This window comes from Fistularia commersonii, chromosome 19, assembly GCF_037954325.1.
Source record: "Fistularia commersonii isolate RoL2024-O1a breed Wild chromosome 19, RoL_Fcom_v1.0, whole genome shotgun sequence".
NCBI lineage: Eukaryota > Metazoa > Chordata > Actinopteri > Syngnathiformes > Fistulariidae > Fistularia > Fistularia commersonii.
The window spans coordinates 3879576-3896868 of NC_141302.1; the positions used below are offsets into that span (position 1 = coordinate 3879576).

A 17293-nucleotide genomic window follows, 5' to 3' on the forward strand; every position below is an offset into this window, starting at 1 on the left:
GGGGAAACAGGTAGAACACCGTCAAGCTGCACGTAGCATAACGTGACCGCTTCCGGTTAGTCTTTTCAAAATGAAAGTATTTTAAGAATGATAAGAAGAAGAAGAACAACAACTTTATTTATACCAAAGGAAATTGTTGTGCCAGAGTTTCAAGTAAAACGTAACAATAATGAATTATAGAAGGAAATTGTATAAACAGTAAAAAAAAAGGGGGGGGGATAAGAAATACATATAAAACTATAAAGCGTCAAACTCAAGGCTGTAAAATGTTTAAGGTCTGAAGTACAAAGATTTTGAGATTCCCTGCGAATAATAATAATAATGATAATAGTAATAACAATAATAATAATAATAATAATAACAATGATAATAATAATAATAATAATAATAATGATGATGATAATAATAACAACAACAATAATAATATTAATGATAACATAATAACAATAATGATTATAATAATAACAATGATGATGATAATAATAATGATAATGATTATAATAATAATAATGATAATAATAATAATGGTTATGATAACAATGATTATAATGGATATAATAATAATAATAATAATAATAATAGTAATGATGATAATAATAATAATAATAATAACAATTATTATTATTATTATTATAGTAATAATAGTAATGATAATTAAATTGTACTCTGCGTGTGTGCAAAACAAATTATTTTACTAAATCAAACATCTTCATAAAGTACCAAAGCATTTCACTGAATGGAATGAGTTATATTCGTGTGGGTTTTAGCCTTGAAGACCGCAGTAACTCATATTGTAGCGAGTCATGAATGTTGGGGTTTATGTTGATGCTTGTTTTCTGTGTGATTTGGGGGTTGCTGGGAATTTTGTGGGTGTGTTTTGGGGTGCAAGGAATTCTGTTTTTTTTTTTTTTTTTTTTTACCTGGAATTGGGCTGGAACAGTTAGTTGTGTTGCTTGCTTGTCTGTGTCCAACAACAGCTATTGGTCATTAAACGGACATTTTACTATCACACGGGTGTTTCCCTGGCTAAAACGCTACAACGCTGCCCACCCACCAATTCCATCTTTTATCTAATAAACAATAAACTCAGTGATTGAACTTGAAAAATTGTGTTTCTGTTTCACAAGTTCACATATTTATTCCCTCACATCGAGAAAAATATCAATATGCAGAAATAACCTGCAAGGAGAAACCCCACTTCTCCACTTTGTCTGCTGCGGATGAACATATCCACGAACACTGTTTAATCAGATTCAGCTTGTAATTATTGGCAACAGTCATTTTATTTTAATGAATACTTTCTAAAAACTTGATTCCCTCAGGATAGCAAGCGGCAGGTAAAATCCGCCACCTTTGAGAAAACTTTGTTTACCGCTCTTTTTATTCCCTCAGCAAACATTTAACCAACAAATACATGGTCTCAGTTGTTCAGTCTAAGCACGTCCAAAGCTTTCCTCCTTGTCGTTGGCCGAAGTCAAAAAGTTTGTTTTTAGCAAACTTCAGACGAATAAACATGATATATTGAGATCACATATGCAGCTAAAACTAAACTGTCTAGATTAATGGAGAGGATTTTTGGCTCTTGCGAAACACCCAGTGGAGGGTTACAATCACTGGCATCCGTTTATAACTCCTCTTGCATCAACTCTGCACATCCATAACCCACACCTAATTCTTTTACCCCGGAAACCTGTTCAGAGCTCGACGCGACCCAACGTAACCTGCCTCTTCACAGCAGCCGTGGCGTATCATATGACTCGAGTGTGATTCGGAAAAAATCGTCCCTTAACACTCACGAGCTAACCTGACAAAGCCGGGAGACGCTGTCGGCTCCGTAATGATAGAGACGCGACTGTTTGAAGCTGCACCCAGAAAATAATTAAAAACTACGAGCGAGATAATTGCAGGATGCAAAATCATTCTTGTGTTCGGTGCTTGTGCGAGGCAAGGTGCTTTTCACGTGCCTTCAACATTTTCAATCCAAAAGGGGAGGCTTTCACAGATGTTTATTTCATAATATTATCAGCTCAACTGTAGGGTAAAATATACCAGCAGACAAATCTTTGGATCATCATTGCGCTCCAAAAGGGAGGATGATGTATTTTGAATGACTGCATAAACAAATTAAGTCGCCCCAGGAACTTAAAAACCGGTTTTAGTGTTCACAGATGCACATATAGCAAATTTATCCTTGGAGGGGTTAGCAACAGAGAGCACATCCCGGATTTTTAAATTTGTTCAGTGACGTTTCTTCAGGATCTGTCTCGGCAGGTTTACGAATTAATTTGAATAATGCGATGAAATGAATAAATCTCAAGCCGAGGCCCACATATTAATGTGCAGGAGGTTTCGGATACAGAAAATAGACCCCGTCGTACAGGACAGAACATGACAGAATGACCAAAAACATGACGGGGATGTGAAAAGTCGAACAGACCCTATCCAGACCCTTTGAAAGATCGTGCAATTCCCTCTGTTTTCTCTACTCCTCTTACTGTTTCTCTGTGTATGAATGTTTTGTCCTGCAAGAAAACTCTTGTCAGAGAACAGAATGAGGGCCTGAAATATAACTATTCAGTCACTCATTCACATGTTTTTAAGGGAAGAAACCTCGAGAAAACCCTTCAGGACATGCAAGCTAAAGTCGATATAGCGGGGCGGTGCAGTGATTAGCGCTTTAGCCTCACAGCACTAAGGCTGGATAACCTTTCTGTGTGGAGTTTGCATCTTCTCCCCGTGTCTGCATGGGGTTCTTTGGTTTCCTCCCACAGTCCAAAAACATGCAGGTTCAATGAAAAAAAATGGACCCAATTAGTGAGTGATTGGTTGTCCGTCAGCCGCGATTGACCGGGTGTATCCCTCCTCACGCCCGATGACAACTGGGATAGCCTCCGGCGCAGGATAAGCGGCAGATGATGGATGGACGGATAAAGATATAGCTTTCAACTCATAGGTTGAAACAGAGAAAAAAACAAAAGCATGTCATGACAGTTGAAGTTGTGAAGATTAGGAATTTCTAGCTCAGTGGCCGAGGGATGATAGTGGAAACGGCGGCGGACTCTGTCCTGAGTGTCCCCTCGCCGTGGTCCGTCCCCGCCCTCTGCAATGAACCCGTAGCTTTCGCGCCGCAACCGCTCTTTTCCATTTCTCTAATCTGTCGGTTATCTTCAGGCAACAGCTCCTCAAACATCCAGTGTTTCCTGCTGTTCAGCTGCAATCAAAGAGCGACGGGCGGGGGAGGTCTTCTCCCGTCCCCGCCGTTACCGGCGTGTAGTGGAGGAGGGGGGTCGGGCCACGGCGGCGGCCGCTATCAGCCCCGTTTGGTGTCTTGCGTCGATGGATCAGAGAAAAAAAGAGATAAAGGATGCCAGATAAGAGGGAAGAACAGCTCTGTCATGTTGGTAATATTTAATACTTTTTTTTTTTTTTTGGTCACCTGAAATGTTGTGATTTTCCAGTATTTCAGCGGCTCTCCTTTTCGAAATATAGTAAATAAACCAATAAATAATAGAATCAATTAAATTAGAATAATTAAATAAGATAATAAAATAAAAGAATAACATTTTAACAAATTGTTACCTGATAATAGTGTATTTCCCCCCCTGATGTAGCGAGATTCATTTGGACACAAGACTCCACTATTTTTTTAAATGAGATTTTATAAAAACTTATAATCTTTTGCTATTTTCCTATCTAAAAACTGAGTGAAATGTGCCACATAAAGTGGATTTTCAAATTGATAACAAAATACAGATACATTTTGCCGATTTCAGTTACATTTTCCTAGATTTACTTGTAATTCTGTGTTGTTGTTTTTTCCAGTGACCGCTTTTACATTTATCAAAGTAGCGAGTTTGCAGTCGTAGATTTTCCATTTGCTAAAAATTCAACTGCCAGTAAGGTAAAGGTGTTTAGTCATGGCTGGTTTATCTTCGCCGGCCACAAAGTGGAGGGGAAGGGCGGCAGAGAATTATGGGTGAGTCACAGACTTCCCCGTGGCTGAAAACACAGGTTACACTTAGAAAAACACAAGGATGACAAAAGGAGGTCCCCAGCTTATAGAGTAAATGGTGTTGACAAAGAAGAGGCTATTTTAGTGTTGAGTAAATACGAGGTACCGTCGCACTGTACCTACAGTTGGACGCGTACAATGTGACCTGTGCAGACCTCCTGCTCTACAAACAAACGTTGTAATTATATGCCTGTGCGCTGCTGCAGGTGGAATGTGCAAGCGATAGTCAAGCCCTTGTTGTCATAAGGACTGGAGGCGGCCCTGATAGCCAACAGACATGAGCTCACCATCATTACAATGTAAGGCGTGGCCAAGCTTGTCACCGCCGTGAACCTGATGTTGCCGTGGAGACCGAGGCAAACACACACGCGCACGCACTCACCCGCATTGGCTTAGAGTGACACCGCTGGGAAATTAAAATGGTAGCCCGAAGCAACTGGCATGTCATTGGCCAAATGGCTTCATATTCGGTGTATTTACCTTGTGTGTACGCCTGTGTGTGTGTGTGTGTGTGTGTGTGAGGGAGCCGTGCAGGTGTGTGACACACATGCATCGCCTAATTAAAACGACAACGCCAGCCACTGTTGGAGAAATATTCACCACGCTTGTCCGATGTTTGGCATCAAGCGCAGAAGAACAATTATTGGCCTATTAAATGATTCTGTGTGTGTGCGCACACGCGCGCTTGTCTTTGTGTGTTTGGGTCGCTCGGCGCTGCCAGTGTTTTTGACGATGCAAAAAAAAAAAAAAAAAAAAATACATCCATGAATATCCATGCTTTTGCAACAGCCAATTAGATTTATGCTTATACACATCATTCCCATGGAAACAAAACTAATCGCTAAAGACGGTCGATGTGCAGACGGTATCTATTAGAAACCTTAAATCATTGCTGGGAAAAAAAAAAAACAACTGCAAAGTGGAGGCAAAAAAGTGAATCATTTTATTACATGAATAAAATGTTTCATACAAACAATGCATACACACTAGTTTCATATTGCTTCAGACATAATTTTTCCTCTCCGTTTGAATTCCTGTTAAACAACTCTGTAACAAAATGTAAGTACAACATTTATGAAAATATAAATCTCTAAACAGGTCTTTCAGTCCTGACGTTACAAAGAATACCATAGAAACATTCATTACCAGTATGTCAACTATGAGTTGCAAACATGTAAGTTATTAAAAGTCATTCAAGTTACTGTAACATACAATAATACCATTTACTGGCTTCCATATGGACACATTCAAATATACGCTTAAACTGGCATTCCGATATATTATGGGAGGACTCTTTAAATTCATTTTTTTTTCATTTATTTGTTTTTAACAAAGATAGCACATTTTCTGTACCATAAAACATAATCACAGTAGAACACTGAAACAATTTGGTAACAATATAGTTACAGTACAGGCCTCAAAAAACAAACGGTTAGAAACACAAACTATAATAGGGACTTTGGCAATAACATGATATTCAATGTATTTTCCATTTTTTTGTTTGTTCCTTTTAAATTTAGAAACTCGGAGGGAAATTAAATATTTTAAAGCTCGATGCTGCTACCTGGTTTAAAATGATCCAAGGGCCATTAAATTGGTAAACATACCGGAGGATAGAATAGCCCTTAAAAAGTTCATGTCAGAGTGAAAGTGTGTAGCTTCGATTCAACCCTCGCCATCCAGATGATTGGTCTTTTGAGAACTCCAATTTTTTTTTTTATTTTTATTTTAAAGCCACCTCCGTACCCGAAAGGTACGTCTCCTTAAAATTCCCGAAAAAGTCTCATCATTCGCTTTAGATTGTCACAAAATCACATCTCTACAGGTTTGATTTCAACATAATGATTTTGGTTTGAGAATTAATTTCAAGATTTTTTTTTTTAATCAACTATTTTCATGATCTAAACATTACGGTTGGGATCTACGATTTTTAGTTTTCAGAAGGGGGAAACGCAAATAATATTTGTGCAAAAATTATACAAAGATTTAAGTTGTACACGGGTTCAGTTGCTGCTGTGTATTCAAGCAGTCGAACGAGATTAAACCATATTGTTCACGATATTTGTGTCTGTAGGGGCCACATTTGTATTTGCTTCTCGGATCTATTTTGTTGTAAAATCAGCATCACATGATGTTAATTATTTTAATTTTTTTTTTTTTTTTTTCAAATGACAACCCAGGCATTAAGAGGAGAGACGACCTCAACCTCCAACTTCCCGGACGGCCCGTTTTGTGTCCGTAACGCAATCCGGTATCTCTTTTTTTTTTTTTTTTTTTTTAACACGACTCTAGATCACGTTTTTATACGACGTTCATATAAACAAATTTTCGACAAACCACTCCTAAAGTGCATCCACCTACTGCTTTTCAAAATATTCACATGCCAAATTGTTTCAGTGAAACACAAGGGCTAATCGCTCTGTCCTCGTCTACTTAAACATTTGAACAAACTCCACTAAACCTAAAGCAAGTACACTGGTTAAGGCGTGAATGTGTATGGTGCTATGCTACACTGTATGCTCGATAGTGGTGTTTTCCCCTTAAAACGAACAGCTTATAAAAAATTGATGGAACTGCAGGTAAAGTCACATCAAATGTACATTAATCGTTCCCGGAAATTTTCTACAACTATCATTACAAGGAGCAACGCCGTTCGTCTTCCACGTTGTCGACTCGGATTGCGGTACACTGATCGTACACGGGTTCAACATCGATGCAAGTACTATGTAACCGTGTGTATACTGTGTTTACAAATTCCCTGCGTTTTCATAAATCTTGTAATCTGCACATAAAGAACATTTTAAATTCCAGGCACTCACTTTGATTGCATTAAGCACAACATAACATTTTTAAGGAGTTGCACAAATTGCAGCAGCCATAAGAGATATGTACATATGTTCATAGTTCTCCTTTTCATACAGTACCGACTGATGTAGATATAAACTTAAATATAATCTCTTTTTTTTTTTTCCTTTGTTTTAAAGTAACAATATGACGGCTTAATGTGCTCAAAGTAAATTAACAGGATGCACACTGAAACTGGCCTCGTGGACGGGGTTTGAAAATGTTCTGTGAAGACATTTGGATATTAAGTTTGTTCTTCGAAAAGCAAAATGATACATGACAGGAAAGTAATACGTGGCAAGAGTCGAAGTTTTTTCTTCTTTTCAAAAACGTACTTCTCTCTAACAGTCTTTGTGTTTAAGACAAACAGAATCTGTACTTCTATGATTTGAATGCAGCGTTTAAATAGTCGGCCCGTTAACTACCCAGAGGGCTGACATCTGCAGCTGAATCACGTGGCTGTAAACAAGAATCAACCGCAACCCCAGAGATTCTAAAATCTTGTCGCAAATCTCCGCCCCGCTCTCCGAACTCCCCCCGCAGTCCGCTCACTGCAGCAGCTCGGTCTTTTTCGTAGGCGTCGTGGACTCGCCTTCGCCAGAATCCGACACGTTGATGGGGCTGTCCCTGGAGAAGACCTCCGTCGACTCCCTCCAAATGCAATCGGCAACAGTCTTAAAGGAATGGTTGCCGCATTTAGGCCGCACCTTCTGTGAGGCGTTGTTGACAATCTGCCGGCTGTTGGACGTGGCTATTTTAATCTTGAGGGCAGCGTCTACACGGTCCACCACCGTGTAAGTGCCGATGCTGCCGTCCTCGAAGCCGATTATGATATTCAACGCTCGCTGGGACAGAGACAGAAATGTAGGCGTCTTGTACAAGGAACACGTGCCGATGCTCTTGCCGTCGGCGAGGCGCATCACAATCAGATTAGACACGACGCCGGCATCGTCGTCCTCGTCGCAGTTGCGGAAACAGACGTAGACCAAATAGCGTCCGTCTCTCGATAATTTCTGACGCCAGATTATTCCAGCGGCGTGGACTAGCCTCAGCTTGCCGCTGTGAAGGTCCAAGACGTTGATGTTTTCGTCACCTTTGGAAACGATACCCAGTTTCCCGTTGGGCGAGATCTGGAAGTCCTCCAGATTTTTAAGGAAGTTGGTTGGTAACTGCACGCGCCTGCAAACGGACTCATCCGCCACGCTCCAGATGAAGACGGTCTCAGTGGACGTGATGAACACCGCGCAGTCGGGGCAGTCGGGAATGAGCTTGAAATTGACGATGGTGATACCGTCGTCACAGACGAACTTCTTGGATACGCTGCCCGACCACAAGCTCACGGCCAGGAGCTTGTTTTTGGAGGTTCCCACGAGAAAAGTGTTGGCTGTGGTGATGAGTGCATTCTGGAGATTGACAAGGATGTTGCACACTTTGTGTCCGGTAGCAAGCCTCCAGACTCTAGAGGCGTTCTGCTCACAGAGGGAGACGACAAACTGGTCGTTGTGGGTGATTAGTAGCTGGGAAATTCTCTGTCCGTTGATACGGAAAATGTTTTCCCCCGAGTTGGTTTGCCAGATGTACTGACTGGACTTGTCATCGGAAGTCACCATGAGATCCCCTGAGGAGGTTAGCACGCAGTTCTCTACCACGCCCTCGTGTTTGAAGACGGTCTCGATGAAACCGGTGCTGAAGTTCCACTTGTGGACCGCTTCCGAACCGTCCATGGTGAAGACGTAATCCTCTCTGCCGGACAACTGCAGGGTCTGTATCTTCTTGCCCGTTTTGTCGATGTTGGACATGGCCGTGATGATGTCAATGTCCCAGACGGACAGCACCCCACTGCTAGCAACGGAAAGGAGCAGGTTGTGGTGGACCGATTTGATGAGTTTGACGATTGCCCCTGAGATTTCAATCAGGCTAGCCATGCACTGTCCGCTGTCCCTCCGCCAGACAAAAATGGAGGAGGTGTTCTCCATGGAGGCCACAATGCTTTGTCCGTTCTTGGAGAGAACAGCTGCCACGAAGCGCTCGGTACGTTTCGCTTTGAACTTCTCGACCATTTTCCAAACTTTTGTGTCCAGAACTTCGATGCTTCTCGCCTTGCAAATGAGAATGGAGCGCTGGTCTTCGGACAATTCGATGCTCACGACTTCGCTGTCGTCCCCTCTGCAATCGTAGTCCTCCATCAGACGCGGGTTGGTGATCTCTTTGGTGTTCCACACCGACAGGCTACCTTCATTGTCGATCATCACCATTTGGTTGAGAGTGTCCAGAACGAGGATGGACTTGACGAAACCCCCGGAGAACTCAGACGTCACGGTGGCCAACTTGTCCCCGTTTCCCAGATGAAATATGGACGTGGTGTTGAGATACTGGCCACAGAAGGCATACATTCCGTCGGGAGAGCACTGAACGCACGTCACTTCGTACCAGCAATGGAACTGATACAGAGGCCAGCCGTAGAGCAGGTCGATGACGTTGACATCCTTGCTGGCCTCCAGCCAAGCCAACGCGTGATGGGTGGACAAAGTAAAGCCGTTGATGAATGCCACACCACCCGTGACGCCGCCGTGCTTGGATCCCTTGATTTCGACCTCGGACAAAAGGCATGACTTATGATTATCGTAGATGAGCAGCGTGTTTTTGGTGGTGGCCACCACCAGGTATTTCTCGTCGGTGGTCAACCTGATTCCCAGCACGACGGATCTGGCCGTGTCGATCTGTCGTAGAAGCTGTCTGCTTTCTACGTCCCAGGTGCTGACGGACCCATCTTCCAGCGCTACCAAGACAATGTTTGGGGCCAGTGTGGGTAAGACCTCCACTATTTGCATGTAGCTGGAGCATAAGGGAAGCCTTTCAGGGCTGTAGGTTACATCCATAGAGGAGTGGAGAGGCACGATGGAGCAATATTTTGGCCCGTCTTTGTCACACTCCAGGAGGAGGTGTCTTAGCTTGGGCAGAGAGGTGACGACCGGCAAAAGCCTTTGCTGTAATTCTGCGGAAAGGGATGCCGGGTTCTTTAACACTTTTACTTTGACGCTGCGAAGAGTGGTGGACAGGAACTTGAGTTCCTTTTCTTGAGTGTAGCTGTAAGCTAGGTCGATATCGGTTAAAGCTTTTTCGAACTGGCCAATCTTAATCATCGTGTACAGCCAGCTGAAGTTCATGATGACGCCAAAAATGAGATCGTCCGTGCGTCCACTCCTGGTAAGGTGGTAAACCAGTTCCGTCATCTTCCGGTGGTTAACAAAGAAAATGTCTGGCTCCAGAAGGTTGCACTGGAATACCCAAGGCTGCTCAGGAGTTTGCCTGTCATAGGAGTACTTGTCAGAGGAGGTTTTCTCATGTGACTGCTGCTGGTGGGGGTTTTTGTGATGAGATATATTGAGGGAAGTGAAATGGTTGTTATCGTAAGTAAAGATCTTCTTCCTACCTCCCGACCAGGCTCCGAGAAAATACTCGGCCAAGAGACTGTGCATTTGATGGACGTCCTCCTCGTTGCCAAGATACAGTTTCTGGGCGATCAGATGCAAATGTCTGTTCGCCCAGACCATCAGGGTGACGTTGCGTACTTGACGTTCCACCAGATAACCCTCCAGCTCCTCTTTGAGCTTCGCTACCAAGTCATAAGAGATCCTCAAAGGGTTTTTTAGGTAAGTGGCCACGATGACATCACCGAGAACAATATTATCCAGGGACAGAATATCCTCCAGTTCAACCTCGGTTAACCCGGCCTTGGCCATGGTGATGTACCCCAACGCTCTGAAGACGAATCTTTGGCCCAACTTGTTCTCCACCGAATAGAAAAGCTGCTCTATGCTCTCGTGTACCGTCGAGCACAGGGATTTATCGTCCACGTCTTTGTGAGATCTCCAGTGGACCACTTCTCTGTAGATGAGGTTGACAAACATTGGCAATGTACACTTGGCAAGAGCTTCGTTGACATAGATCTGCTGGCCCGAGGTGACTTTTCTTTTCACACCAAGCAACTGCTGCTTTAGCGTTTGGCTGCAGACCTTGCGGTCCCTCTGCGTCAATTCCACATAATAGCCCTCGTCGTGGATGACGTGGCGCAGCTTCTGCAGGATGCCGTGTTTATTGGGCAACGTTGACACCACAACGCGGACCGTCCGGGGCAAGTGAATGGGGAGCCACCATAGCTTGCGGGCATCGTCAGCATCTGAGAGCTGCTCCAGGGCATCCAGGACAATGACCAAAGGCCTGTGGAAGGATGATTCCCCAAGAAGGTTGATCAGGAGCTCCCTCATCTCCTGGATTTTGCTCGGCAAAAACTTAATCAAGCAGCGGTAGTTTATCGCGATCTGTTCGCAGATGCTTTGGAGGAGGGTTCGCAAGTCAGTGGAGGGCTGGCTGGAGCCGATAAATCTGACGATGACCACCGGGTCGGCTTCAGGGCCCATCTCTTTCTGTAGCCATGCGTATGCCTGAAAAACAATATTGGGAAAGAGATGTTAAAATGCATACAATATATATATGTTTATACATATGTACCGCTCCGAAAAATAAAGGAAACACTGAAACGACACGATGTGACTCCAAGTCAATCACGTTTTTGTGAAATCAAACTGTCCACAAGCCAACACTGATTCATTTTGACTCGTTTTAAGGACGTTACAGCGACGTCGTGTGTTTCACTTTCATTTTGAGTGTGACTCCAAATACGGACCTCCGTGGGTTCATACATTTGATTTCCATCGATCATTTTTGTGTAATTTTGTTGTCATCAAATTTAACGGTGAAGAAAAAAGTATTTAATAAGAATATTTCATTCATTCAGTTCTAAGATCAGTTTTTTTAGTGTTCCCTTTATTTTTTTTCGAGCACTATATGTACATATATATATATATACAGGACTGTCGCAGAAAATTAGAATATTGTGATAAAGTTCTTTATCTTCTGCAATGCAATTACAAAAACAAAAATGTCATACATTCTGGATTCATTACAAATCCGCTGAAATATTGCAATCCTTTTATTATTTTAATATTTCTGAGTATAGCTTACGTCTTAAGAAACTCAAAAATCCTATCTCAAAATATTAGACTTTCATGAAAAAGTAATTTTTGTTTTATAATTGGATTACAGAGGATAAAGAACTTTATCACAATATTCTAATTTTCTGAGACAGTCCTGTATATATATACACACAACATCCTATCTAGACTAAACACTTTGATTATTTTTAAATATTGTAAAATGATGATAAAAATCGAGAACATCATGTCTGAGGTCCAATGAGTAACGTTTATAATGAATAGCTACAGTAAAAGTCTAAGGGTTATTACTGCTTTTCTCATTTTTCACAGATGCATTACCTATAACAATGTTTCTTTTTGAAATTCTTTGATTTATTAATAATGAATGAGTTAATGATATAAATCATTATCAACAGGGGAACTATTCTATGAATAGCAACGACTCCAATTTCAAGACTTCATTGATATTGTAATTTCATTCATGAATTCATGAAATGGCCCAACAGATATCCCGGAGGAGACATTAAGGCGATATTTGACACTTTTAGGGTAACGGTGATAATACCTTCTCCAAATATAGCTCTGTGGAACTGTAAGAGCGCAATGGAGACGCATAGTGTCTGTCAGTAAATATGTTACTATAGTATCTGTCAGCAAAGAATTGTTGTAAATATTTAATGCATAGATATATGTGTTCCACAGCTGTTTGAGTCAGAAACATTCTACATTCTTCCTCCCTATGGATTTTCCCACAGAATTGCACTCATAAAATACAACAAATATAATTATTATTATTATTATTGTTGTTGTTGTTGTTGTTGTTGTTATATTAAATATTATTATTATTATTATCATCATCATCATTTCAATATTATTATTATTATTATTATTATTATTATTATTATTATTATTATTGTTATTATTGTTATTATTGTTGTTGTTGTTGAACAGTTTGGGAGAAACTTATTCCCATGCAAATGAGAAATTCTCACAATCTGACGGAAATTGAGGTTAGTTTACATTACATATTCAGAATCTTATGTAAAGACCAAGATCATCACAAGCCAATAATCATAAATCTCTGAATATTAATTGTTCCTTTGGCAATGTTTTTTTTTCTTCAAAATTTGCCAAACCGTATCTGTATTATTAAAAGCAATTTCATTTTGTTATATATAATGTATTACTAGCCATTTGTGACATACATATTCTGTAGCTCTCGCTCAATCTTAAAAAATTCTGACCTGGATTCTCCCTCCGTTATTTAAATAATACATCAAAAACGCAATTAATAATATGAATACACTCCAGGACCCAAATATTTCTTTTCACAATTACACTTAAGATAATGGGAACTTGTGTTTTTAACCAACAAAAACAATGCCTGTTTCATTGCAACCTCGGGATCATCGGGAAAGTAGGATAATACAAGTGTACAGCCTGATCCCGCTATTGATCCGCTGTCAATATCTCAGTAACTCCCTCAGTGTATGAAACGAAGATGTGAAGCGATCTAAGACGGATTCGATTGTTTTAACGTAGTTAAGCGCTGCCCGCTCACTTTTTATGTATTAGTGTGGGATTGCCCTTTGACTTGTCGGCCACCTTAATTGTCGGGGAAGTAATTGTTTTTCAATACCCTTTTTCAACGTCAGACATCAGGTATTACATTTGTAGCAGTAATCTAACCCTTGTTACTTTTTAAAATCAATTTTAAATGGACATCAACACCGATACGTATCTTTTGAATAACAGCCTCTGGATTTTGGCAGTCGTAAACACGGTCATCTGTTTCCGGAAATTACAAAAAAAAAATATGCCGTTCGTGTGTTCTGAGGAAGCCTTCAATTTTAAAACAATTAAGGACAATGGAGGTCCGAAACCATCTGGACACAAAATTGGCACTAATCTAGAGCATTCGGTGAAACAGTGCCGAGATGAAAAATTGAATGACCCTGCTATTTGTGTATTGGCAGGGTTTTGATTCACCGCGATCAACAAATAGCATCTCTTTCATCTGGTCTCCTCCATCACTGCACCTGCTCTCTCATAAATTTCCTCTCCACTTCCCCTGCATGCAATTACATCCTTAATAAGTTTATAATTTTTTTTTCCCCCTCTAGGTTTGAATCCATGCGGGAGCTCAGGTTCTTGCACACGTTGCACCTCATGCCATTCATATGAATGCACTTGGATAGCGTGAATGGCGACTGCAAAAAACAAATCATTAGTGTGGCACAAGTCGCTCAGGACGAGTAGCTCAGTGGGCATTTGCTTTGTGATCTCGGATACGGCGTGAAACCGACGCATGTGTGCCGTCAGACGGCACCTTCGGCGACAAATAGCGAGCGTAGAGTTTTGTATACGTGAACCCGCAGATGTCGGCGCATATGTTTCAAAGTTAAACTCAAGAAAAAGAAATGATACCCTTGGTAATATGATGAAGCACACACACACAGCGCCACGATTGGAGATGCGCGTGACGATGACCAGTGTTGGCAGATGGTCAGAAAAAGGATGAGGAGGCAGCTGAAGTTGAACAGTTGCCCGCCCCCACGTGCTCTGCCGGGGAAAGATGGATTTGCGCTCAGATTGGACTGACAGATGAGAGGAAAGCGTGAACAGACTTTATGACTGGGAATGGACTGAACGAAGAATGAAAGAAGGGATCCAGAGCTACTTCGTATCGTCGACATATTTCGTATCGCCTTTCGCATCCTACCTGTTTGGCGACTTCGGACAGCAGGAGTGTTTTCCCGGTACAGGGTCCTCCGTACACCACCAAAGGGCTCATTCGACTCCCCTTGGACGGCAAAAGATACTCCTGCACATAATCCAGATACTCAGTCTTGTACTCAAACAGCGCGGCGTAGTTTTTACAAAGGGAAAGGTGCTGTAGGATCTCATCGTACAGCGGGTCGGTCTCAGTGTCAAAGTTCTGCTGCACCGTGGCCTGGATGATGTCCACCATGTCCTCGTAGAACTGCTTACACAGACCTTCCACATAGTGGCTTTCCACTTCTTGGGAGTAGCCTAACTTCATGTCGCAGTGCGTGACAGAGGAATAGACCCGGAGGTTGGAGGCAGCCACCACCGTGGGTATGAACTCGTCTCGGACCTTCAGCAAGCGCTCGTAGGATTCCTGGTTGCGCATGACGCGGTCGCCGCTCACCACGATGTCCATGTAGCGGGCCATCTCCGGGAGTTTGGCGAAACGGTCGAAGTTAGAGATCTTGCGAATGTAGCAAACACATTTCCTGAGAAAGGCAGGGGTTTGTTTCCCAAGGGCAAAGTCTAATTCGTCCTCCAAGGCTGAAATGAGAGGAGAAAAAAGAAAAAAAAAATGAACAAGACAAAAAAGCAAAGTGAAACCCTTTAAATTTTCACTTGTGAAAAAATATCAGATAATCGCGACGTCGCCTACCGTCGCCGCTGTTTTTGTTAGCTGGCGATAAGAAATTTCGGAATTATACTCAAATGTATCAAAGAGTCGCTGGAACACATGGAGGCTTTAGATTTCTATCACAACAACATGTGAACTGCTTTGAAATGTCTTTTTCTTTTGATTAAATTAACTTTTTTTTTAATTTAAAAAGAAACAAAGCGGATACAAATCTTTAGCACTGGCTCACCCACAGACTGCCGGGTCCCCTAACCTACACCAGCCCCGATAACTGAGTCGCAGGGCTCGGCGGTACCTAAAATTAGGGGTTCAAGGAGACGATTTTCCTCTGTTCACTTGAAGTCCAACGGACTCTCCTGAATTGCATCGATTGACGTCTCCCAACGGAAAAGGTCTTTTTTTTTTTTTTTTTTTTTTCACTATCAAACTGATCTTTATTTACTTAAGTAACTATAACATTTTCTTTATTCCCTGTCAAGTCAATGAACTCAAGACAAGAAGTTGTTTCAGTCTTGTCCCCAAAAAGTCTCGGGTTGCGGTTCTTGTGCTGTTATGTATTGAAGTTGAAATCAAAAGGTCTATTCATATGCAAAAAAAAAAATAAAACCCTTAGAGTGAAAGCAAATACTGCTTCTTTACTTAAATCCGTGCTGAGTGACAACTTGTGACAAACAATTGCATTTTCATAACTCAAAACTGTCTTAAAAATAGGAAAAAAAAAAAAAGTTGTTTGTGTCCGAAAAGATCTTTTGGACTTTTTGAAATGATTGCATAAAAGTATACAGAAAACACACAGAAGCGGAGGGTTGGCTAGAGAAGTTACTAGGCAAATCCTTCCAAAACGCTGTTGCCGTATGACGTCGCCACGTGGCGCATGGATTAATTTGCGGCGAGGTGAGAATGCGACGTGATCGATCACTCACTGTCACCTCCCGGGCCGAGTCTGACAGATCCTGATTGCGTCTCATCTCTCGGTATTACCGTCATTACCAGATGACTGGAGATTAGATCTTCGCGTCATACGACTCCCTTTAAAAAGCTTGACGCCGTGTTCTAAAATCCCGTTTCGCCAGATATTCTATTTATCCCTATCATTGCAACCAGTTGACCTCACCTACAAAGCGGAGGATCGAACAAACAAATATAAGGCAGCCAACCAGAGCGTGACCGGATGAGCTGATCAATTCAAACTACATCCAATGGACTTAGTCGATTTCTTGGATGATCTTGCTGAAAAAAAATCATGGGACTAACCAGAGCAAAGGAATTTCTTGGCCTGAGCACTCTTCATGGTCCCTTTCTCTTGAAGATGCAGCACGGACGTGCGGAAGATCCTCTTGATCTCCTCCGACACTTTCCTCCAGGCCTTGTCGTTCTTGGTCTTGGCTGCGCTGCTCGACTCCATCTACGCGGCACGGTAAGGGTTGGGGGGGGAATCAGAACACGGCTGCAAGAAATCTGTTTTTCTGCGGTTCTGAGATACAAAGGAGCTTTTTCAGAGTGATTCCTGAGACAGTGACATAATGCTTGAAAGCTCAGTGAGATACTTTATTACCCCCATAACGATTTGGGTAAAATACGGGGGTGAAAACAAAAAGCCGAAATTGAAGCCCGGAGGCGGAGTCAAACTGAAATGACATAAGTGTGGGAATTAGATGCGACAGTGAAAAGAAGCTTAGCGCACTTGTTTAAGATGCTACATGTACGGTATTTTCTGCACTATAAGGCGCACCTAAAAGCCTTTCATTTTCTCAAAAACCGACAGTGCGCCTTATAATCCAGTGCGCCTTATATGTGGATCAATATTGAGCCGCAAGAGGTATCACAACTACAGGAAGCAGTCGCCAACTCCATTCTCTCGTGTAGAAGAAGTAGCGCGCGGTGCATGCTAGGATATATGACTGCGTGAAGCGTGCATTTTCATTTCCATATTTGTGTGTGTGTGTGTGTGTGTTTGTGTGTGTGAAGACCCCAAAACAGCAGCTTTCAAGAGACACGCCTACGACGGAGAGTTTAAACTTAAGGCTATCAGTCACG

The 17293-nt window shown here is 42.0% G+C and overlaps 1 protein-coding gene across 2 annotated transcripts in view; it reads right to left on the bottom strand.

Annotated features, from left to right (window-relative positions):
- Window positions 1–6202: 6202 nt before the first annotated feature.
- The window catches only part of nwd2 (NACHT and WD repeat domain containing 2), a 53879-nt gene continuing 42788 nt past the window's right edge, over window positions 6203–17293 (bottom strand). For both annotated transcript variants that reach the window (XM_086166365.1, XM_086166366.1), the window contains exons 6-8: window positions 16511–16661; window positions 14576–15165; window positions 6203–11301 (exon numbers count right to left, since the gene is read on the bottom strand). In XM_086166365.1, the coding sequence (XP_086022491.1) occupies window positions 7405–11301; window positions 14576–15165; window positions 16511–16661 (4638 nt within the window). In that variant the 3' untranslated portion in view covers window positions 6203–7404. The remainder of the gene's footprint in view (window positions 11302–14575; window positions 15166–16510; window positions 16662–17293) is intronic.